General features: G+C 41.7%; 1 protein-coding gene across 1 annotated transcript in view; it reads left to right on the forward strand.

The window, feature by feature from the left end:
* The first annotated feature begins 878 nt into the window (after positions 1 to 878).
* The window catches only part of RAB4A (RAB4A, member RAS oncogene family), a 36,173-nt gene continuing 11,834 nt past the window's right edge, over positions 879 to 25,217 (forward strand). Inside the window, exons 1-4 of the mRNA XM_034765122.1 lie at positions 879 to 933; positions 15,455 to 15,535; positions 19,554 to 19,668; positions 21,996 to 22,058. Of these exons, the coding sequence (XP_034621013.1) occupies positions 903 to 933; positions 15,455 to 15,535; positions 19,554 to 19,668; positions 21,996 to 22,058 (290 nt within the window). The 5' untranslated portion in view covers positions 879 to 902. The remainder of the gene's footprint in view (positions 934 to 15,454; positions 15,536 to 19,553; positions 19,669 to 21,995; positions 22,059 to 25,217) is intronic.

Genomic DNA, 25,217 nt, shown 5'->3' on the forward strand with positions numbered 1-25,217 from the left:
CACTTGCATCTGAAGAAGTGAGGTTCTTACCCACGAAAGCTTATGCTCCCAATACTTCTGTTAGTCTCAAAGGTGCCACAGGACCCTCTGTTGCTTTTAACTTATTTTAAGTGTGTGTCCCAGGAAGACACAAGCACCGAAGGGTGGGTTGCTTCCACTAGAATCCAATCACCGGCAGCCCTCGGGCTACTCGTAGCCAGCCTGGCCTTAGGCCGGCGAAAGAGGCACAGCTAGCCCCGATGCCCCCGCGGTACCTCAGGGCCACGAGCCACCCGCCCCAGCCACCCCACTCCTGCCTATCCCGCTGGCGGCCTAGGCCAGCGCACGAGAAGCTGCGCTGCGGCCGGAAGGGTCCCACCTATCGCGCACCTGGGGCTGGCGAAGTGACACCGCCCACCTGACCCTCCTCACGTGCCTCCCATACAGTTACCGGCCCTGCCCCAGCCGCGCCCCGCCCCTCCCTCGCGCCCACAGTCACCTCTCCACGTAAGCGCAGCCACGCCCACATCACCTGCTCGGCTCGCCCCGTGTCGCCTCCCAACGGCTCCGCGGCTAGTTCTAAAGCCGCGCACGTGCGCTTTGTTTTGGTGAGCGCCGTTGGGGGTGGGGCGGAGGGCGGAGAAGAGCAGACAATACGCATGTGTGGAGGAGAGACCACGCCCCAAGAGGTTGGGGGTGAAGAGCTGCGTGCGCACGCATGCGCAGAAGTGGCGGTGCGTGCCCGTTCCAAGCCAGTTGCTGCTGCTGCTGCTGAGGAAGCTTCTCGGGTTGGGGGGTTTATAGCGGCGGCCGCTATTGGGACTCGCCCCCCCCCCCGCCCTTTGTACCTGGCGGCCTGAGGCGCCCCCAGCCCCTCGCTCAGCACCAGCCGAAGACGCGGGAGGAGGTGCGACGCTTCCAAAATGTCGCAGACAGCCATGTCCGAGACCTACGGTAAGAGCCGGGCCGGGGCCGGCGGGGCGCGGCGCTGGCCGGGGGGCTCTGCGCTTGCGGGGCGTGCGGGTCTCCCTTTCCGGTCCCCCGGGCGTGCCGGGTCCCGGACGGTTCGTTCCCCCGCTCCCTGCTCTCCCAGGCGGGGCCCAGGCCCCCGTGCGGCCGGCCCGCGGGCGCTGCCCGTGCCCTGGGTGGCGGTTCGGCCCGGCAGGGGGTTGGGGACGCTCAGCGCCCCGGGGGGTGGGGGTGGGGGCTGGGCGTGTCAGCGGCTGCGGGACGGGTCTGGGGACGCTGATGGTTATGCGGGAGCGCGTGTGGCTCAGGGGCCATCGACTCCCCGGCCCCAGCGTGTGGGATGCAGCAGGAGCAGTTTCCTCTCCAGGCGCAGCGCTGCGCGGTGGCCTCGGTGCATTATCGTCCCGGGAGTGCGGGGGGTGAGATTTGCATCCTTCTGAATTACCAAGAGTTGGCCACAGCTGGAGACAGAACAGGAAATTTGATGAACCCATCCCCTCACTCAGTTTGGCAGATCCTTTGAGGTCCTGGACTGTCGCAGGCTTTTGGTGCCTATCCTGCAGCCAGATCTTTTTCTCTTACATTTGTCAAACAAACATACATTACTTGTGTCTTCAGCTTCCTGGATTTCACCATGGTCCTTCCCTTTGGTGCTCAGTACAAGCAACCTAAAATTAGAATGCCTGGTTTAATATGGGTTTTCACTGTTAAGAACTGGTGAGTTATTTGACTTGGTGGTGAAATTCAGGCCTTGAATCTTAAGTAGACACTTAATACTGTTGTATTTTAAATGGGTTCAGAAGGAACATCAGAGATCCATTATTTTAGCGGGAGGTGATTGTTACTTTTATGGCAATGCTCAGAGGTTATTAGGATTAGAGTCGTCTTGTGCTAGGATCATGTCTTTCTATAAGTTTGTATGGAACCTGTCTCCAAAAAGCTTAAAATCTAAGATAAAATATGTAAGTATAGCAAACCATAGGAGGGAATGGGGAAAGAGGACAAGAGAACAGTGATATCTTGTTTATGTAAGCACATGTTACAGGGCAAAGTTAAGGCAATCATGGGGCCTGTGCACAGCATGGGCATCTTGTTGCCGCTTGGTCTGGCTCGCCACTGTAGCTGAGGGTGTTAGGGCTCTTCTCTTGTCCTGTTAAGTTGAGGATGCCTTCAATACATCATTGTAAGGGTAAATACAATTCACGTTTACCTGAGATTCCTTCCACTGCATTGGACTTGCCTGTGCTTGACTGCTTGATTGCAGTGGAGTCTCAAACAGGTCCTGGCTCATGGCGTAGCTGGATGCACTAGTTGTATGTCCTCCAATCCTTCTCCTCGACCTCATTGTTCACACCAGGGGCCTCTGGCTTGGTCTCTTCAGACATTTCTATGGGGGCATTCAGGGTAGTGGTGGGGTCTCTGCCAAATATGGCATGCCGCTCTTTCTAAAAACAGCAGGTGCGGGGTTTGGCACTAGATTGATTGATTTGGCCTTCTGATATGCCTGAAGCAGTTCCTGCTGCTGGTTCCTGTCATACCCCTTCTCCTGCAAACCTCCTCTTTTCTCTCTCCCCCCCCCCCCCCCATGCAATCTGATTGTAGATGTCTCTGTTTCTAGCACTGATCCATAGGTGTGCTTGCACAGCCTCTTCTCCTCACAGGCCCAGTAGGTCCAGTATTTCATGTCTTTTCCAAGCTGGAGTGCATCTGTAGTGTGTAGCCAGCATGATCAACTGGGCAGTTGCGCGTACACACACACACACACCCTGCTAAGTGTGCTCACCAAGCTGAACAATCAGCAAAAGGCATTTCAAAAATTCGTGGGACTTTAAAAGGTAGGAGGGCCTTCTGGTCTTTGTGACCTGTGGGCAGTGGAGTTCACAATAGTGACCAGAATAGTCAGTGTTGGGTGTTATGTGACAGCTGCTGGAGGACAGTGATGATTGATATAAATAACATGTCTACTCTTGCTCTGCGTTGACCTCAGTACATTGACTATGGCTCAACACCAGCTGTGGATGGTGAGGTGTCTATGCTTTGAGGCTTCAAAAGTTCTGTTCCCTGTCAAGCTGTCAAAACCTTCAGATTCTCCTTGACCTCTTGAAATGAAAGTTGTGCATTGTTGGTACAAAGGTCTGACACAGAAAAATGAAAATATGGGGGATAGTATATAATAGCACAAAGATTACTGTACGGACTATATTTTTGTATATTATCAAAAAATCAGTTTTTTTATTTTAAATGAAGCTCCTGTAGAATTTAGTTTTACCGGTGCTACAAAAAAGAGTGCCTTTCTGCAGACTTTTAGATCTAGCTTAACATGACATACGCAAGGCCTTGGTTATAAACTGATATTGCTTAGGTTGAGATCTTTGTTATGATGCATTTTGATTAGACATAAGTATGTTGCAGGCAGTCCCATGTATGATGCTGCTGGATTTACTCTTGCAAAGAGCCAGGTGCCCATGGGCTGCGGGAAGCAGCGCGGGCTGAGGGATGTGCTGGCCGCTGCTTCCCGCCGCCCCCATTGGCCTGGAGAGGCAAACCGCAGCCACTGGGAGCCACAATCAGACGATCCTGCGGACAGGGCAAGTAAACAAACCAGTCCGCCCTGCCAGGGTGCTTAAGAACATAAGAAAGGCCGTATCGGGTCAGACCAAAGGTCCATCTAGCCCAGTATCCTGTCTACTGACGGTGGCCAATGCTAGGTGCCCCAGAGGGAGTGAACCTAACAGGCAATGATCAAGTGATCTCTTTCCTGCCATCCATCTCCATCCTCTGACAGACAGAGGCTAGGGACACCATTCCTTACCCGTCCTGGCTAATAGCCATTAATGGACTTCACCACCATGAATGTATCCAGTTCTCTTTTAAACTCTGTTATAGTCCTAGCCTTCGCAACCTTCTCAGGTAAGGAGTTCCACAGGTTGACTGTGCGCTGCATGAAGAAGAACTTCCTTTTATTTGTTTTAAACCTGCTGCCTATTAATTTCATTTGATGACCCCTAGTTCTTGTATTAGGGGAATAAGTAAATAACTTTTCCTTATCCACTTTCTCCACATCACTCATGATTTTATATACTTCTATCATATCCCCCCTTAGTCTCCTCTTTTCCAAGCTGAAGAGTCCTAGCCTCTTTAATCTCTCCTTATATGGGACCCGTTCCAAACCCTTAATCATTTTAGTTGCCCTTTTCTGAACCTTTTCTAGTGCCAGTATATCTTTTTTGAGATGAGGAGACCACATCTGTACGCAGTATTCGAGATGAGGGCGTACCATCAATTTTATATAAGGGCAATAATATATTCTCAGTCTTATTCTCTATCCCCTTTTTAATGATTCCTAACATCCTGTTTGCTTTTTTGACCGCCTCTGCACACTGCGTGGACATTGTCAGAGAACTATCCACGATGACTCAAAGATCTTTTTCCTGACTTCTTGTAGCTAAATTAGCCCCCATCATATTGTATGTATAGTTGGGGTTATTTTTTCCAATGTGCATTACTTTACATTTATCCACATAAAGGTGCTTACCTGCTGATCCCTGCTCTACAATGTACCCACATTGATTTAACCAGGATGTCCCATGGTATCTGGAAACATTCAGGACTAGTCTCTGTTACAAAGGCTTTGCCAAAACAGTTGTGCTGGTAAAGCTTTATTGACAGACTCCCTTAGTGGAGAGTAATACCAGCAAAAGAAATCTTGTTGGTATAGCTAATCCAACTCCCTGAATGACGCAAGGTACACTAGCAAAGGAGTTATTTTGTCATATAGTGGCATCTGCATGGTCCATTTGACTGACAGAGATGTGATTTCTCTTTCTCCCCCCCCACCCCCGGTCTGACTGACATAGCTTGCCAACACAACTTTGCCATTTAGAAGTGATCCCACATTTTTCAGTTTGGTTCTTGGACTCTACCTACTGCAAATAAGAATTTATATTGAGATGTTCTCCTCTTTCTCCAATTAACTTTGCTGCTGATAGAATTTTGGAAAATGGAAGGTAGCTGTTTTGCTATGGAGGTGGTGTTAGCTCTTCTCACTAAACCAGAGCAGTTCCAGTAACCTTGATGATTCACATGTAGGTAACAGATTCAGTACAACTTGAAATAATCTAAAGACCATCTTAGGAAACAGTCTATATTTATAGTAATATCCAGTGTATTGCTGAGATTGATTATGCAGTGTTGCTTCTTCCACTAGGTGAAAATGTATGGACTCTACCAAGAGATGCTTGAATTTGCAGTAATAGACTGGAACATTGTAATTTGCAGGTGATCTGCTGTTAAAAATGGAAAAATGTCGTAATGGTATCAAGAATATAGTATTCTGTGACTCTCATATCATATGAAATTGTTCCTAATACCATTTTTACAGAAAGTGATTTTTGTTTGCATCCAGATTTTTTTTGAAACAGCTAAAGCAAGATAATTTATTTCTTAATCAAGTTTCTGTTTTGGCAGTAGATTGAAAACTTGCCCTGAGCTTAACCATGAATACATTTTCAGTGTGAGTGGAGGTTTTCAAGAGCACCTAAGAGAGTTAGTTGCCCAACTTCCACTGAAAATAAATTGGAGTTGGATACCTCACTCCCTCAAGTGCTTAGCAAATACCACCCTATTTACCAACAGAGTTTTAGATAGGCAAACAAAAGGCTGGATGCTGTGGTGAGTCAAAGATTTGAAGGAGGGGGATTGGAGGTCATCCCCCAGCAAATTGTAAAATACTTGGTGCAATTTTCTGCATTTCAGAAGATTTTTAGACAAAAGTTTTAGGCACTATATAAATAAAAGCCAAATGAGCAGTGGGGGAGGGGAGCCTATCTGTTCCTAATTTGGGGTTCTGGTGTAACTTGCCGGTGACAAATAAAATGCCAGCAAAAGTGCATCAGAAATCCTGTGTTCTAAAAGATGGGGATTTTTGCATGCGATAACACTAGCATTGTCACTGTTCAGTGGGTTCTTTTTGTTTTTAAAACAGAAGATTATCACTGTCTCCATAGACATTAGCCTTTTATGTCCGTTGCCTGACCCCAGTCCTTTCATCCTACACATATATACATTCAATAAAAGTGTTTGATTCTACATCATATTTTGCTTTTCAACTTTTTATTACATAAGTAAAACAAATGTCACACTTCAGTCTTTTGATGTCTTTTTCTACTCACTGTAGGCCTTGCTGGAGCCCTAGGCACAACTAATAATGTGAATCAGAGTAGGCCTGACCTGGGCAGAAACACAACAAAATAGGTATTTGTTAATGCCAAGAAAGCATGTACATGACATAAGAGGATGGTACAAAAACACACATCAACTATGTACACACTTCTAAGAGATGGTACAAGAACACAGACGCTTCATAAAGATAAGGAGGAGATGACAGGATAATGATGTCTTGTTCCAACTTTAGCAACAGCCCTGAGTACCGGAAACTTTTCCATTGCAGAAACACAGAAGTGAATGGGCAGGATAGTGGAGTAAGGGGCAGCACATAACTGCGCTACTCAGAGTAGGTAGGGGACCCAACAGTGATCAGGTGACAACTTGGTCCCTTTTTTCCTCTTGTTTTGGGGTGAAGTAAGCAGCATTAGGAAAACAGCTGGCTCAGCTTTCTCCCCCATAGTGTTAACTCAGCTGTGTTGACCAACCTGTTGTGGAGGTGGAACCAACGTGCTGGTGATGCAGGTAGTCTGTGCAGGGGAGGAACAGGATTCCTTATAAAAACAAAGAGGAGTCTCCGAGATGCCACAAGGACTAACAAATTTATTTGGGCATAAGCTTTCATGGGCTAGAACCCACTTAATTGAATGCAGTCTTTATTCAGGCCTAATCTGATGGTATCCATTTTGCAAATTAAATGAAGTTCTGCAGCTTCACGTTAGTCTTTTTTGTTGTTGTTGTTGTTGTTGTTGAAGAATTGCCACTTTGGTCATTCAATAACAGACCTCAGAGAAATTGAAGTGTTCTACTGGTTTTTGAATGTTATGATTCCTGATGTCAGATTTGTGTCTATTTATTCTTTTGTGTAGAGACTGTCCGGTTTGGCCAATGTACATGTCAGAGGGGCATTGCTAGCCCATGATGGCATATATCACGTTGGTAGATGTATAGGTGAACGAACCCTGGATGGTGTGGCTGATGTGGTTAGATCCTATGATGGTGTCCCTTGAATAGATATGTGGACAGAGTTGGCACCAGGGTTTGTAGAAGAGTTTGGTTCCTTGGTTAGTGTTTTTGTTGTGTGGTGTTTAGTTGCTGGTAAGTATTTGCTTCAGGATGGGGGGGCTGTCTGTAGGCGAGGACTGGCCTGTCTCCCAAGGTCTGTGAGAGTGAGGGATCATCCTTCAAGATAGGTTATAGTTCCTTGATGGTGTGCTGAGAGGTTTTAGTTGGGGGCTGTAGGTGATGGCTAGTGACGTTCTGTTACTTTCTTTTTTGGGCCTGTCTTGTAGTAGGTGACTTCTGGGTACCCTTCTGGCTCTGTCAATCTGTTTGTTCTCTTCACTTCACCAGGTGGTTATTGCAGTTTTAAGAACGCTTGATAGAGATTCTGTAGGTATTTCTCTGTCTGAGGGATCAGAGCAATTGAAGTTGTATCTTAGAGCTTGGCTGTAGACAATGGATCGTGTGATGTGGTCTGCATGAAAGCTGGAGGCTACCTTACCATGTGCACAGAGCTGAGATAACAATGGAGCCCATGCTGGCTAGTTTTGAGACTAGCGATGGTATTTCTTGTCATCTGAAACTCTCTGTGGTGCATTGCATATAATTACTTTTCTCCTGAATTGTTTTTAAATCATCTTTTCCATATTATGAGGATCTTAACTACAGCCAAAGATTAACATTTCTAAACTTTTTTAGCGGTAGCAGCAAGTTTTTGTGTAATGTGAGAGTAACATTCTTCTTTCAGCTGCACTGTCCAGAAAGAATGATAGAATTTTAAGACAGAAGCTCCTCTAGGATGATATCTGAAGGGAATGTTGGAACTAAGGCTTCTGTGTCAGTTGTGAAGAAAGAGAAAAACCACAACATAAAGTGACTTACAAAGTGCTTTTGCTTCCAATTCTGCTCTGGGAAGAGATGATGACTGAAAAGACATTCAGGCAATTCAGCAGCAGTAGAAGCACTAGATGTGAATTGCTTTCAGTGCCTAACACTACAGGGAGTGAGCATAGAGAAATGAGTTTTGTTCCTCACTGAGTTTGAATAAAGACTAGTGTATGCTAAAAGTACAGCTGGGCCAAGGGGACCAGTTAAAACACATTTTCATGTTGGTAGGGTAGACAGGACTAGAATCATGTTTATGTACCATGTTAAAGCTTTGGCTGTGTCAGTGCAGTTCAAGGACAGTTCAAAACAGTCAAATCCTGTCTAGATTACAGAATGTAATGGAGTCGTAACTGTCTTCTGACACGATTGTAACTGGAATGTAGCATGGATCTTTGTGAGAGGAATTTGCCAAAACAGCCGAGTGAAAAGTACGCACTCTTTTTTACCTGTTGCATAATGTATGAACAAAGGGCAAGTGGTGAAATTAAAAGCCTGTGCACTTTGTTAAATGGAAATATTTTTTTACACAATGTATTGTCAACTTGTGGAACTCATCCAAAAGACTGTTATAGGCACACTTTTACTCCTAGATATGCTCCTAGTGTATACTCTGAAACATATCTCTGTTCGTCACTGATGTCGTTTCTGTGTTTTTTGTTAGCTCTTTTCATCTTACAGTAAGTGGAAATAAGATGGATTCTATTCTGGTGTTCTCAACATAATAAAGTTAAGTTCTAATAGCAAAATCTTCAATAAAGAGATGAGTATATACCTCAATTTACATCTTAACTGCATTGTTGCAGCTCATTTGAATCAGAGTTTGCTAGCCTAGCAGTTTTTATTTTTAAATAAATAAATAAAATTGTAAACTGAGTAAACTTGCTCTGGAGTCGACTGTTTAGATGACAAAGTTTGAGGCATGGACTGTCTCTTATTGTGATTATACTGCACAATGGGACCCTAGTCCTAATTTGGGCCTCTCAGTGCTAGTATGATACAAATAGAGATAAACCTGGAATCCCAAAATGCCATTTTCACTTTTCAGAGTAGAATTTGAAAGGATACCATCATCTTCAAACTTTCAGACACATTTTTTTTTAAGTACAACTGTTAGAGTAATTGTAGAGGTTATTTGTAACTGAAAGAGGCTAAAAAGGAAAATTTCTTCCACAATTTTTTTTCGGTTTACTCTGCATTGGATTGCACTTAACGTATATAGTCAGTTTCACTATGTCTGATGTGGCTTTCACACAAAGTGGTGGGGATTTAAAAAGAGATTTTGTAGTTGAGTTTTTTTTTTTTTTAAATCCTAACAAGGAGCCTTAGCTAGATGTTATACCTGAGACTACCTGATTTCAAATTGGGTTTAAAGTCGCTGATATACTATAAATCTGGGATACTGTACATTTGAAGCAAACTGGTCACAATGAAGATACAATGTTCCTTTGAAAAGCTTGAGTTCATTCTCAAGTGTAGAAAAACCTGAATTTAAAAACTTTGTCAGATATCCACAAAGCTGTCAGCTGATGCCATTTTGGGACACTGGGTTTTTATGATACATACCACAGTTTGACACAGGCAGTAGTCTTGAAGGCTTTCCAGGTGGCCCAGAGAATGAAATCTTCTGTAAAGCATGCATTTTGGGAATCCAGAAATTGGGAAATGAACTGTAGGCAGAATAAAGGCGCTGGAGAACCAGTGATATACATTGTTTGAAGCCCTACCTTTCAGTCCACTGGGGAAGATGCTATCCAGAATGCCCATTGTGACATTGTGCAGTCTATATGGTTTTATAAAAACATAAGAAGTTAATATAATGTAACTGGGATAGTTTTAGAAAAATATGGTAAAAAAGTGAATATAACTTAACTGGGATATGCTTCATGCAAAAGGTCTCTTGCAAGGTATCATTACAAAGTTTATAATATACTGAGTGTGATCATCTGATTTGTATAAATGTACCACTCTTGTATCTAAAACTAGAAATATAAAATATAACTTTGAAGGCCTATTGTAATTATGTAAAGTGTGGGCCATTAATGATGGTTTGGAATCTTGATGACTCCCATTGTCTGCAGATGGCTGTGTTTATCTGTGAGTCTTCCTGTATATGTGTGTGTGTGTGTGTGCTGGCAAGTGAGTAATGAAGTCTTGCAGTGATATATGATCATGTCACCTGAACTGGAATCCATCTTTAACCTGGTGCTTTTCCAGTGAGGGGCGGTGGAAACCCAGAGGGACAAAGGGTTCCCGCCTTATGCAAAAGATATATAAAGGGGTGGAAGAGAACAAAGGGGAGAGAGGAGTCATCATGAAGAATCCCCTAGCTATCACCTGAGCTGCAACGAGCTGTACCGGGGAAAGAATTGTACCCAGGCCTGGAAGGTGTCCAGTCTGAGAAAAAACTTACTGAAGCATCTCTGAGGGTCGGATAATCTGTATTCAGTTTGATTAGGCATAGATTTGCGCATTTTATTTTATTTTGCTTGGTGACTTACTTTGTTCTGTCTGTTACTACTTAGAACCACTTATCCTATTTTCTGTATTTAATAATATCACTTTTTATTTAGTAATTTACTCAGTATGTATTAATACCTGGGGGAGCAAACAAGTGTGCATATCTCTCTATCAGTGTTATAGAGGGCGAACAATTTGAGTTTGCCCTGCATAAGCTTTATACAGGGTAAAACGGATTTATCTGGGTTTAGACCCTATTGGGAGTTGGGCATCTGAGTGCTAAAGACAAGCACACTTCTGTGAGCTATTTTCAGGTAAACTTGTAGCTTTGGGACAAGTGATTCAGACCCTGGGTCTGTGTTAGAGCAGATGGGAGAGTCTGGCTCAGCAAGACAGGGTGCTGGAGTCCTGAGCTGGCAGGGAAAACAGGAGCAGAGGTAGTCTTGGCACATCAGGTGGCAGCTCCCAAGGGGGTTTCTGTGATCCAACCCGTCACACCCATCAACTAGAACAAAAAATTCTTCCCAGGTAACTGTTTCTTGTCAAGGAAGCATGAATAGCTGGGTGGAGGAGTGAAGGTTAACTGGGAGAAGAATTTGGGAACAGAATATAGTGAGGAAGAGTGGTCCTATACCTGTGAGCAACTCAAACATCTCAAATTAGCAGAAAATATAATGCTTTGATACAGTGTTTCCCAAACTTGGGACGCCGCTTGTGTAGGGAAAGCTCCTGGTGGGCTGGGCCGGTTTGTTTACCTGCTGCGTCCACAGGTCTGGCCAATCGCGGCTCCTACTGGTTGCGGTTCATTGCTCCAGGCCAAAGGGGGCTGCTGGAAGCAGCGCGGGCCGAGGGACGTACTGGCCACCGCCAGGGGCTTTCCCTACACAAGCGGTGTCCCAAGTTTGGGAAACAATGCTTTGATGGTGTTAGAATTCTATGTGTGGCCACCAAAAAGGCAGAACACAACCATAAGAGTAAAACAGTGACAGTGTACGCTGTCATTGTAGAGATGAATACATTCTGGAGGAAAGTTTTATGGACGTAGGAGGGTTGGGTGCATCCGAGCAGCAGTCTTCTGTTCTGTCTTCCCATTTACTGTTCAACAGCAGGATTTTATAAACACTGAGAAATTTATTTGTGGTGGTTTTGGTATTCCTATAAGATGCTTAATGATGCACTGTAACAAAGAATAATTTCCATCGTGATGGGTTAGGTCACAGAGACCCCCTTGGGACTGTCACCTGATGAACTGAAACTACCTCTGAGCTGGTTTTCTTTGCCAGCTTGGGACTCCAGAACCTGTCTTGTTGAGCCAGACACACTAGCCTGCTGCAACACAGACCCAGGGTCTGAACCACACCCCCAAAGCTGCAGACTTAACTGAAAACAGCTCAGCAAGTATTCCTGTATCCAACACCCAGCTCCCAATGGGATCCAAACCTCAAATAAATCTGTTTTACTCTGTATAAAGCTTATATAGGGTAAACTCATAAATTGTCTGCCCTCTCTAACTCTGTGTGAGAGAGAGATGCACAACTGTTTGCTCCCCCAGGTATTAATCACTTACTCTGGGTTAATTAATTGATAACATTGATTTACCAAGCAAAATAAAACAAAACATGCAAGTCTAAGCCCAATACATTAAGAAACTGAATACAGGTAAATCTCACCCTCAGATGTTTCAATAAGATTCTTTCACAGACTAGACTCCTTCCTAGTCTGGGCCCAATCCTTTCCCCTACTACAGACCTTTGTTAGTTCCAGCAGGCATCTTAGGGGAAAAGCAGGGGATTTCACATGATTGGGACCCGTTTTGTTCTGTTCCACCCCCTTTTATATCTTTGGCACAAGGTGGGAATTGTTTCTCTGTGGGTCCACACCCCTCCTTCTAAATGGAAAAGCACCAGGTTTAAGATGGATTCCAGTATCATATGACCTGGTCACATGTCCTGTGAGATCTCATTCTTCATTACCCACCTCACCTACACAGGAAGGCTTGCAGGTGAACAGAGCCATTTACAGCCAATTCTCCTAGTCAGTGGGAGCCATCAAGATTCTAAACCATCATTAATTGCCCACACTTTGCATAATTACAATAGGACCTCAGTTAACTTCATATTTTTAATTTTAGATACAAGAATGATATATACATACAAATAGGATGAACACACTGTATAAGCTTTGTAATGATACCTTAGACGAGACCTTTTGCATAAAGCATATTCCAGTTACATTATATTCACATTCCAAGCATATTTTCATAAAGCATATGGAGTGTAGTGTCATACCCATCTGAAACAGAATGGACTAATGATTTGAATGCATGCATGCTCCTGGAGAAAAATAACCTATAAATGAAGGTCTCACCCTGAACTTCTGATGAAGTATGGTTTTCATGCTTTGACATATTAGCAGTGATCTGATTTTTCAAAGTTAATACTTATGTAACCCATTTGACCAGTGAACACTGACTGCTTGATGGAATTAATCTTCACTTTCTGGTGGAATCCCAGTCTTCATACTTCAATTTCATGCTTATTTTGTGTTCTCTGGAAGCTAGCTGTAGTTAAAGGAGAAAGCTAATAAAGATGATTAAAAGAGAACTGAGACTGCTTGGAACAAAATAGGTCTTGTAAAATTTTGTAACTTTCAGGGTGGATTGATTAAAACTCAGGGATTTAAATTGGCAAACAGGAAACCTTGATTTATAATTGATTTTAATCTTTTTTTGTATTTAGTTATTTTCCTAAAAAAAGATTAATTCTCATTGATTGGTAACAATTAAAACATAGCCGTAAGCAGAAAGTTTAGTGTATTTTGCTAATCAGAAGAATGTACTATATCTATGCACATTTAAGCAACTGTATAGCTTAATTTACTTCAGATTCTTAATTTTTTACTTATGAAGAAAATGGCAAATGCATTTCTTATTTACTAGGTGATTAATTTTTTTCTTGTGATTTGTGTTGAGCTCTATTTGGATGGAAATTAAAATGCACAAAAACAATTTTAAAAGTGTATGTTAGTTAAACTACCTTAAATGTGCTGTGTACTTTTTTTATGTATCAAAACGTGAATTTAACTCTAACTGATTAACCAAAGTGAATACCTGTAGTTAGTGAGTTGGACTAATTTTTTCTTGTTACTTTGTCCTTCAAGATTTTTGAACTAGTAGATCTTTTCACACCTAGTTCTTATTCATAGATTGGAAGAGAAAATCAAGCTTTGTGCTTTTTTCAATTTCTAATCTGTTTCTTATCTTTGAAATAACTGGTCATAGAACTGAACAGTTGAATAAACTGAAATGACAAAAATACTGTCTCGGTACTTGCAGAAGAGGCTACTGGTCTTAACACAGGTTGTCACAATTTAGGTTTTTTAAAAAGTAAGCCTATTTTGAATTAATATATTTTTTAAATTGAATTTATCCACCCTGAACTAACATACCAAATTTCATCTTTATTGCCATGTATTGGGAAATTTAAGTCTGATATTGATATGAGAATTTATTAAACAGTTGAAAAAATCTTTCCTTTCCTTGTCATAAGCAAACAGTGGAAGTAGTCCCATAAGCGAAGGGTGAAGCAGATATGGACAGAGCACAAATACTGAACATATAAATGAGCCAGTGGACACACACAAAGAATTATTCAGCGAACTCCTGTTTCTGAATCACTTTTCATGGCACTGAAGTGCCAGAAGTGGCTTAATTCATAAGGGAGATGTGAAGGCAGTGATCCTGGAGTATATATATATATTTTTTTAAGCCTATACACACACACACACTTGTTTCAGATACAGAAAATATTACAGCAGAATATGGAGTTAGGTAATTAATAAACATACTTTTAATTTTGTTCTCATTAATCTAAGCATAACAGTGCAACCCAAGAGTTTTGCACATGGCACGATGATACAAATGCATAACCACACTAACTATCTGCAGAACATCAAGCTGTGGCTAAAAGGTGACAAGAGTTTCTGGAGGTGGTAGTGCCCAGTAATATGCGTGTGTGTTTGTTTGTTTGTTTGTTTTTTAAAGTGAAGTATGTGTTTAAAAAGTTTTTTCCTAATTTATCTTTGTAGTAGGTGTTATAATACTAAAAATCTTATTTATTCCTTACAAATTGGCTTACGTATCTTACTTGACTCCAACAGTTTATTGATTTGTAATATGCTTATGCCACAGTGTTTCCTGAACTCTAACTACTTCGTGTATCAGCATATCTTGAATGGTGTTTTGATTTTTGTTCAGCATCATGGTGAATTTCTTGTTAGTTCTTGATACTACAAATAGCAATGCTTCATTTTCTCTTGACTGTCTTAAGATTGACTTTTTCTGTGTTCTCTTGATGTAAGAACTGTTACGTGAAGCAGATCAGTTTTCATGTGTTTAAAATAAATCAACACTTGGGCTCTTAACATTTCCATGCCTCTTGGCTGTTATTACTTCTAAGTAATATCACTTCTACATTTTTATGGTAGGAATCAATTCCTAGGACTTTCAGTATATGACTTTCATTTTGACTTTTCTTATACGCGAAGATGTTTCTGTACTGTGTTGTAATGTCTGAGCAACTTGAAATGTGTTTTTAGGGCTCTCATTGTGAGAAGTGGGGATACTGTGAAAAACAAGAATATACTCTTTTGGAATACTAAAAGACCACCTATCTTACTATGCCTTTGTATTTTTCTTTAAATTGCCCTTTTAATCCAACTTCTCTGCTTTTTAATTATCTATCCCTATAGCTCCGTAAACATAGTGCTCCTTTTTTTTTTTTTAACCCCTTTATTGCTTCCTTATATTTATGGCCATTTTCCTAAGTGTCCTATCTATTCCTCCTTTTTAGAATAACAGCTAGTGGCAGGTGGCTGACTGAAGAAGTGTTTTCTCCTTACATTACTTGGTCTGCTGACAAGGCAAAAAACAGATACTAAAACAGAAGTAAATGTCTCATAGTTGGCTCTTAGGTCTCTTTTTGTTTTCATTCTTCAGATTTCCTCTTTAAATTCTTGGTTATTGGAAATGCTGGAACTGGCAAGTCCTGTTTACTTCATCAGTTTATTGAGAAGAAATGTAAGTATTTATATCTGGGCATAGTGACATGTCTGATGTTTCACCGTACAATAATTTTAAAGCTCTGTCCACACTGGCATCCGTTTTTTGCTAGCCACAACATCGTTTAAAAGTATTTTGTACTAGCAACACTTCTTTAACCAGTGTAGACAAGGATTTTGTCTGGGAACTGTGTTCAGAACCATGTTCTAAAACTGTTGTAGACTGCAGAGGAAGGTGATCTATACTATGATGCTCATTAATAATTCTTGTCCCCACTGTCCAAGTAAACCATACTAGGGCATGCTAGTAGAGAGTGTTTTAAGCAAAGTAAGCTAGCATGTTTCTGATGCCAGAGTGGACTGGGCCAACACTTGTTAGAGTACCCCTCTATCTGTTTTGTACTTGTTTATATTTGATGGCAAAAACCTGCTTTAATACAGAGTTAATGTTGCTTGGTGGCATGACATTCCTTTGCAGAACATTGAGTTGATCAAAACTAAGACTTCAGCAAATGCAGAGTTAAGGTTGCCCATACCACCTTAACTCTTCTCTCTTTCAGCAATGCTCACATACACCCCCTTAACACACCTACCTTTACTCTGCCAACTCCACAGTTGCTAAGCTCTTCACTTCCTTTTACAGCCCGTGTTCTCGTTCTCTCTCTCTCTCTCTCTCTCTCACCCACAGGATTCCATCTAATACTATTAAAGGACAAAAAAGAACAGGTTTTCCATACCCTCTTCAGGCAATATCTCATTATTCACATTGGCTCTTGGCATTATAAGATTCAGGAAGTTCCAGATCCTGGCATATATTCTCATACTTATGCTATTTTTTCTGAGGAGTTGGCTATGTGTTGCAGGGGGTTGGGGTGCACTGGCAGAGCTGGGGGTGTTATGCCTTCTTCACTTAAGCCTCTAACCTCTCACATCCCCTGCCATCCATCTCCATTTCCCCCCATCCCTTCACTGCAGCCACAAACCCTCCTCTGTTCCTGGGAAGCCTTCACACGTCTAACTCCCCTCCCCTCCTCCCCCCCCAATACTTTGTTCCCCTCCAAAATGAAAGTGCCACCCACGACTGTCAGGTCTTGTCTATGCTTAGAATGCCACAGCACTTCAGTGAAGACACTACTACGCCGATGGGGAGACTTCTCCCCTTGGCGTAGGTAATCCACCTCCCTGAGAGGCGGTAGTTAAGTCAACAGGAGAAGCGCTTCTGTTGACGTAATACTCTCTACATTTGGAGTTAGATCAGTATAATCTTGCATCGTTCAGGGGTGTGGATTTTATATAGCTGTTTTTCCTTTTACACACCCCTGAGCAAAGTAGTTATACCAACATAAGTTGCTACTGTAGACCAAGGGCATATCTACACTACAAAATTAAGTCGACTTAATTTATGTCGGCATACAGCCACTGCAGTAATTGCATCCTTTGTGTGTGTCCTCACTTTGCTTCTTGTGTCGGCAGGCATATCCTGACTAAGAGCACTTTTACTGTCAGTGTGGGGCATTGTGCAATGCCTTTTCAAAGCCAGTAACAGTCGATGTAAGCAATGCAGTGTCTACCTTGGCACTGTGTCGACCTAACTACATCAACACTGACTCTGTGCCTCTCGTGGAGGTCGAATTAAGTCGATACAGTGAGGCAGATACGTTGGTGGGAGCAAATTTTTAGTGTAGGCACTTACATAGGTTGACATAAGCCACCTTGCGTTGTCTACACTACAGAGTTAGGTCCAGGCCCAAGCCTTAAATTGCAGCAACCTCCCGCCACTCAGTTGAAAACTCCTTTTGTCTTAAGTTGGGGGTTATGATTAATTATGTTAATTGAATGGTGAGTTCACAGCCATCAAGAGGGAGGTCTGTGATTCATCCATTTGTAGTCCTCTCAGTGTAACAGTACAAGGCAGCAGAATAAACCATTTTGTGGGGGTGCTGTAACTTGGGAACCCCTTGGTCAAATGACTGCAAATTTGGATCACTAACACTATCATGTGCCCCCATGAGGCACACCAAATTTCAGAGTAATCTGTTTCTTTTTTTTTAGAGTAATTATAAGAGATGAGTTTAAAGCATATGGATGACAGCAATGGAAACTCTTGCTGGTTTTCTATATTGGCACATGTGCACTGTAAAAAAAAAAAAATATTACATGATTTTATTTATAAATTTATTTATTTTCTTAAAAGCTATTGTCACTAAATCCCCAAAGATTTAGTGGATGTCATGCACTACCTTTGACTCGCATTGCATCAACAGTTTGATCTGTAGCTCTGGGCACACACAAACTACCCACCTAAAAAAATTTTAAGAAATGGCTCTTTTGGGAGTGGAGGCTTATATTTCTGGAACTCTGGGCTAAAATTACATTAAATTTGTGTTCTTAATCCTACCTGCTGATGAAAGAGAAATCTGACTAAGACTGTCGATTTTTAGAAAACTTAGAAAGGTCTATCTTTAAACAGATGTCTTGATTCAAACTTCAACTACAGAGGCACTCCTGTTAAACTATAAGGCATGGTAGTGCATAATACTCTCAGAGCATTTCACAAGGATGGGAAGGTTTTATTGCTATTTATCTAGATGGGCAGCTGAGGCAGAAAGAAGTTGAATTTCCCAAGGATGCTCGGGTAGTCTCTCAATGCCTAGTCTCTTGCTATGACTGATAGGGCCCTACAAAATTCACTGCCATGAAAAACGCGTCATGAATTGTGAGATCTGGTCTCCCCCCTGTGAAATCTGTGTTTTTGTTTGCTTTTACCCTATACTATGCAGATTTCACAGGCGAGTTTCTCAAATTGGGGGTCCTGACCCAAAGGGGAGTTGCAGGGGGTTTGCAAAGTTATTTTAGGGGGATTGCACTATGGCCACTGTTACTTCTGCGCAGCCTTCAGAGCTGGCCGGCTGGAGAACAGCAACTCTGAAGGCAGCACCACCGCTAGCAGCAGCACAGAAGTAAGGGTAGCAGTAACGCAAATGCCATTTCCCCCCCTCCCCCCAATAATCTTGTGACCACCCCACACAAATCCTTTTGGGTGAGGACCCCTACAATTGCAATACTGAAATTTCAGATTAAATAGCTGAAACCATGAAATTTATTATTTTTAAAATCTGATGACCGTGAAATTGACCAAAATGGACTGTGAATTTGGTAGGGCCCTACTGATAGACAACCCTGCCTTTCATGTTAAATAGTTGGCAGATACTTTGTTGACTTTGGTAGTGGTGCTTAATGTTTTACTGGTTTATCTTACATTTATCACTTCGAGTCATGCATTCATTATCATGATATTTAAACAAAAATGAACTGGGATTCTGATACACAAAGTGTGCATTATGTACTGGGAGACCCATGCAACACTCACATGGTCCCATAGTTATGCACTGGAGCATGCTCCTGTGCTTAAGCAGGTGTGCGTTGCTGCCCATTTTGAAATTTGAGCTCCGTGTGTGTGCAAGAACAAGCTTTACAGGAGAAATAGCGCCTGCATATTTGTGGACAAGACTGAGTCCTTTGTGTTCTGCTATTGTATTGAATTGGTCTGTTTTTAAAAATGTAGAGCCTTAAACATGGTCTTACAGGGACAATATTAAAATTACTCCCAAAATTGCTAGTGGGTTTAGTATTATGAAGTGGCTTCATTTAAAAGCGAACCTTTCCTGTGGTGATATTTTGAATTGGTCAGGATATTCAAAAATTGGAGGCGGGGGGGAATGTATTGATGGCACAGGAAATATGTTGGATTATGAACAATTCATCCGGTCTTTTGACAAGCAGGCTGTAACTTTATGGTTACACTTGAAGAGTTTTGCTCCTGCCTAAATTGGGAGCATATGTGTCACAGAAAGTGACTTATCTAGCATTTACAGTGAGTGGTAGAGATCTGTTTTTAATGGCACTTTCATTGTTTATACTCTTACCTTCACAATGAATATATATTGAAATGTTTCTAAGTTATGTAAAAACATCTAATCATAAACCTGAAATGTTCTCAAAATAAACACTAAATCTGTTTTTTCTTTCTGTTTTAGTCAAAGATGACTCAAATCATACTATAGGAGTGGAATTTGGTTCAAAGATAATAAATGTAGGGGGTAAATATGTAAAATTACAGATATGGGACACGGCAGGACAAGAGAGATTCAGGTATCTTTTTCATTTACTTTATTAAAGAATATTAATACTAAATTGGAGATGTAGATATTATGGACCAAATTCAGCCCTGGTGTAAATGGGTGCAGTTAATGTCTGAGTCATTGGAGTTGTAGCTGCTTGTTATGGCTAACTCTGTTCCACTGAGCCTGAGTCTCAGCTTGTGTAAACTGGCGTAGCTCCATTGACTTCAGCAGAATGATGCTGACTTGCATCAGCTGAGGTTCTGGCCTTCTGTTTTTCATATAGTGAAACACCACTCATGCGGTTGGTTGTGTAGTGTAAATTTATATAATGGTTAAAGTATGTAAATAGAAGGATACATGCCTTAAGCTTGCTAACAAAATTCAAATATTATGTTATCAAATTTTGAGTATTCAGATTTGTGTAGAAAACTTCTGGCTGGAACAAGGAAATGACAAGAAATTCTATGCCAATCAAAATATACAAGAAAATAAATCCCAATATCAGAGTAGTCTGTTATGAAAATAGTCCTAGTACATTTGTCAAACACATTCATAGTCTGCCAAATACACTTCTAGAGAAACTGATCTATGCCCCAGACATGCTGATATGGGTACAATATATTGTTAAAGATACATTGGTGTTTTGGTTTTGACAATTGAAGGGCATTGCCTCTCTCCACTCCTTACATTTTATTATTTATTATTAGCTATTTATTATCTAGTATATTCCAGGATCCCAGTTCAAATGTAGATACTGAAGGCTTTGATACAAATATTTGAATGGACCTCTATCTAAAAGTACTGAATGATAAGTTATGTCTACTTCAATATTCTTTAACTGAAATGGTTGATCAAAACTCCAATTAGAAATTTTTAGTTGCTTAAAGCTAAACTACAACTGACCTACACTGGGTGACTCTCTTTATCTGGGTTTATCTGGTGAAGCTGCGAATTTTTAAAAAATGTCTGAAACACAATGGACTTGCATTGCAGTGTAGACATACCCAGGGATAGTGGAACTCAAGTTAGCAGACCCTGGGATAGTTAACCTAGGGTTTGAGCATCTTTACTCATTTGTAACTCCAAGTTAGTAATTGTTGAACCCGGGGTCCCAACTTGGGGCACCAGTGTCTACATTGAATTATGAGGGCCCAAATACAAACACCCATATCCCAGATTTTTTAGCACTTCCCAAAATGTGGCCACTCTAGCCTGGTTGTGGTGCAGCATGGGGAAACTTCACTGTCCAGAAGACACAGAAGGCTAGCCCATGGGATCGTGGAATATTTTTGGCAGACTCCCAGAGCGTGAGTCTAGTGGGGCTGTGCCTACACTGGAAAGCAATAGGGCTTGAACCCTGGGTCAACTCTAGAGTCCTGGGTCCAAGCCCTGGGTTAGTGCTATTTGTGTGTAGATGGCAGAGGCGGCTAGGCTTGAGCCAAAGTTCAGAACCTGGGCTTACATTGCAGACAGCGTAGACATACCCAATAAGAGCCTCTTAGGAAAACCTCCACCGAAGGTCACAAAAGACAGACCAAATAATAGGCATGCATCCAAAAAAGTGGGTATTCACCCACGAAAGCTCATGCTCCTATACATCTGTTAGTCTATAAGGTGTCACAGGACTCTTTGCTGCTTTTACAAATAATAGGAGAAATTAATTTCAAAGCTGAAGGCTCCTGAGAATGTCCTGCTGTTGGGCATTGCCTGTTTAAACCAGAGGACTGTTCATGCATTTCGGATGATCACAATTGCCCTGGAATGAGTGGAGACAATCTCTCGTATAGCCAGGACCCAAAGAGTTTGGAACTCATAGGTCAAACCAACAGTTCAAGCTCCATCTGGAAGTCACTGGCTAACCAGTGCAGATTGTAAAACATTGATGGAAGGTGCTTCCTCCAAGAAATACTGCTTAATTATTAGCTTCAGTTTCTGAATGGTCTTTCCTGGGTGTTGGCTGGTGAGTCTTGCTCACATGCTCAGGGTTTAGCTGATCGCCATATTTGGAATTTTCCTCTAGGGAAGATTCGCAGAGGTCTTGGAGGTTTTTCGCCTTCCTCTGCAGCATGGGGCACGGGTCACTTGCTGGAGGATTCTCTGCAGTGTGAGGTCTTTAAACCACAATTTGAGGACTTCAATAACTCAGACATAGGTTAGGGGTTTGTTACAGGAGTGGGTGGGTGAGATTCTGTGGTCTGTGTTGTGCAGGAGGTCAGACTAGATGATCATAATGGTCCCTTCTGACCTTAAAGTCTTTGAAAGCATAGCCCCATGTGGAACACATCATGTTAACCCAGATTTGAGATGACAAAAGCATATGGGAGCATAATTGTATAACTTAAAATTCTCTTTCAGGTCTGTAACAAGAAGCTACTACAGAGGTGCAGCGGGTGCTTTGCTTGTCTATGACATTACCAGGTAATAAAAAATTAACCATTTCTGGCTTTTTCTCTTAAGTCTATAATTCATTTGATACTAGATACTATTAATGGTTCAAAATGTGTTTTTCTTTAAAATCAATACCTGGGGCCTTATCAGTTGGAAGCAACAGAGGAGGAGAGACCTGGTTTGTTGGTCAGTCACAGGATGCTTTAATGTGGTGTGGCTGTGAAAAAAGGCAAATGTGCTCTTAAGGTATATCAGGCAAGGCATTTCCAGTAGAGAGAGAAGTATTAATGCCATTGTACAAGACATTGCTAATAGGAATACTGTGTACAGTTCTGGTCACCTGTGTTCCAGTAAAATGAATTCAGCTGGAATTAGTGTGGAGAAGATCTAGTGGGATGAGTAGGGTCTAAACAGTGAAGTTCCACTCTGCTCTAAAGCAGCATTAATATAAGGTAGAAACAGTGTAACAATCTGACACTAGCTTACCAAGCCCGGGGTGTCACAAGTGAAGAGCAGAATTTAGCCTCTTGACTGAGGAAGCAAATTCTTTTCTGGAAACCTGACTTATCTGTGTGCTGGTATGGCAGTTCCCCTCTTGCTCTCTGGAGAAAGTGAGGTGGTTGATTGGATTTCCTTCCATCCATCCCCACCCCACATTTGGAAGCTACAGCTCTAGATGTAGTACTAGAATTACTTCTGTTGATGGTTCTGTCTTAATTTTTTATTTTAAGGTTCTCTGAGATTTCTTAGCTGGTAGTGAAACCCAGTTCTCAACCATGATTAATCAGATTTATATGCACTGACTTTAGGATCAACTGTCTTCTCCCGTCTGATGTTCTATAACCAACTTCTTGTAGAACACCAGTCTGATTTAGACTGTAACTGATTTTTATATATCCTTGAAAATTCTTTAGAGGTGGTGGTCTTGCTTAATATGGTGCCTTTTTTTTTAAACACTAAGCTAGATAGCTATTCAAAATGTTTAGTTAGAGGAATTTTGTATTGCCATAAATATGAACATATACAGAATGTTTCGTAGTTATGTCATTATACTTCACTAGCAGTTTACTGGTGTACACATCAGTTCACCAAAAACTTCTAGTCTAACACTCTTGTGCTAAACTTCATTCCAAAGTTAGCTCTTATTGCTGAATTATAAACCCCGGTTAAAAACTTCCACAGAAATAAATGCCGATATGATTGTAGTGTACAAAACAACTAGGTTACTCAAAACAGTAACTTTGTGTGCAAGATATGAACAAATTAGAATTGGAACAAGCTACACCACTTTTTATTTCAACAGCAATACCCACAAGCAAGGGTATTCTGCTAAGCACCCATCATTTAAGCAAGCACCATACCCTGATAGGTGATATGAAATAGAGCCTAGAACGAACTATTGGCCAGATTATTGTATACCTCCCTGGGCTAGATGGCCCTCGTGTCATCCTCCTGGGCATTACCCTGACACTTAGCAGTCTCGCTATATGAAAAAACTAAGGGAGATCTCTTATTGGCTCCAAATATCCGGGATCTGTCAGCTTCTAGAGAGAAGGACCAGTCTCCAGTTATTATTCCAGATATACTCTAGTAGTGCTGGAATGTTTATAAAGAGATGAATCCAGAGCTGGAGGACCAAATCTCTCCAGCTGAGAACATGGCATTAGCATGCCTCTTTCAGAGGATACAGTCTTGTTTTACAAATTAATAGGAAAAATGGCAACAACTCTTAAAATTCCTCCTGTGGCAGTGGAAGAAACTCTACAGCCTAAATTTGATATCCTCGGTTCCAAGAAGACGACTACATTGCTGCTATTGAATGAGCTTTTAGAGCCAGCCAAAAACATATGGTCCAAGCCTGCATCAATACAGGCTGTGCCCAAGAAGGGAGATAAACTATTATCAGGTTCCTTAACAAAACTTTATTTTCACATTCACCCCTCTCCCAACACTCTCATAGTTGAGGCTGCAGTTCAGAGCTCAAAGGCCAATGAAGTTGACTTTACACCAGCAGACAGAGGGAAAGATGATAGATGTAACTGGCAGAAAATTCTTGTTGGCAACGTTGGCATCAGAGTATACAATGGCAAGGTACTAGTTTCCATCTTTAGGAAAAGATGGTGGTATTTAAAGATCTCTTCCAGAAGATCAGAGTGAGCTGGCTAATGCACTGATATCAGAGGGACAGTTAGTGGCAAAACACTGATTGCCGCATTCGATTCCTCTGATGCATTTGGAAGAGCAGTAGCCTCAGCAATTTCTTAAATGTCACACTTGTCTCAGTCTGCCTTCAGAGACAAAAGTAAGAGTAAAGAACCTCCCATTTGAAGGGGGATAACTTATTCTCCGCTAAGACGAAGGGTACTAGGTCTACTGCTATGTTGTTGGGAATATACCAACCTCCCAAAGGAAACCTGAGGTAAGTCTTTAGGTAACAGACACAAAATATCCATTTTCATCTAGTTCCTCATGTTTTAATCAAAAGCTACAATACCAACATCAACAGGTCCTCCTTTGATGTTGATAAGGAGGATACTATAAGCCACAAATAAAGATCGGGAAGACCCAGTGACTTTTTCTGGGTCAGACCTGAGATCACAGACTTGATCTGAGGATCAAGAACTATGAACCAATATGGAACCATATCTCCCTCCTCTCCGCCCAGCACCTCATTTGGATACCACCTATGTAATTTTTAAAATGTCTGGTTATCCCAGTCCAAGGTGGGCATTTGGAAATGTACAAAGCGGATGTGCAAGCCAATTCAAATACTTCACCCCGTCCTTCCCTATTCACTTAGCAAGAGGTAGACTTATTTTTTAAAAGCCACCCATACCGAAACAAGACATTCCACTTCACACTCTTTCCCTCTGGGGACAGGATGTGAGAACAAACATGTGACAGGTGTGTAGTCACATTGCTGAATGCACTACCAGAAAGCACTCAGATACTATGGTGATGAGCGTAGTATAAGAATCTATATACAATGGATTATTCAGGAGTCCCTCTTATTTATGAAAGCCTGCTATGAACAGAGGCTCTCTTTTGGAGATGAGAGCCATAGAAGAAGTGCCAAAGGAGTTCAGAGAGAGAGGTTTTTACTCGAGATATTTACTGATCCCAGAGACAGATCTATACTGGACCTCAGGAAACTTTGTCAGAAAGTTTCTATTGTGGATGTTAACCCTA

This window comes from Trachemys scripta, chromosome 3 (genome assembly GCF_013100865.1).
Source record: "Trachemys scripta elegans isolate TJP31775 chromosome 3, CAS_Tse_1.0, whole genome shotgun sequence".
NCBI lineage: Eukaryota > Metazoa > Chordata > Testudines > Emydidae > Trachemys > Trachemys scripta.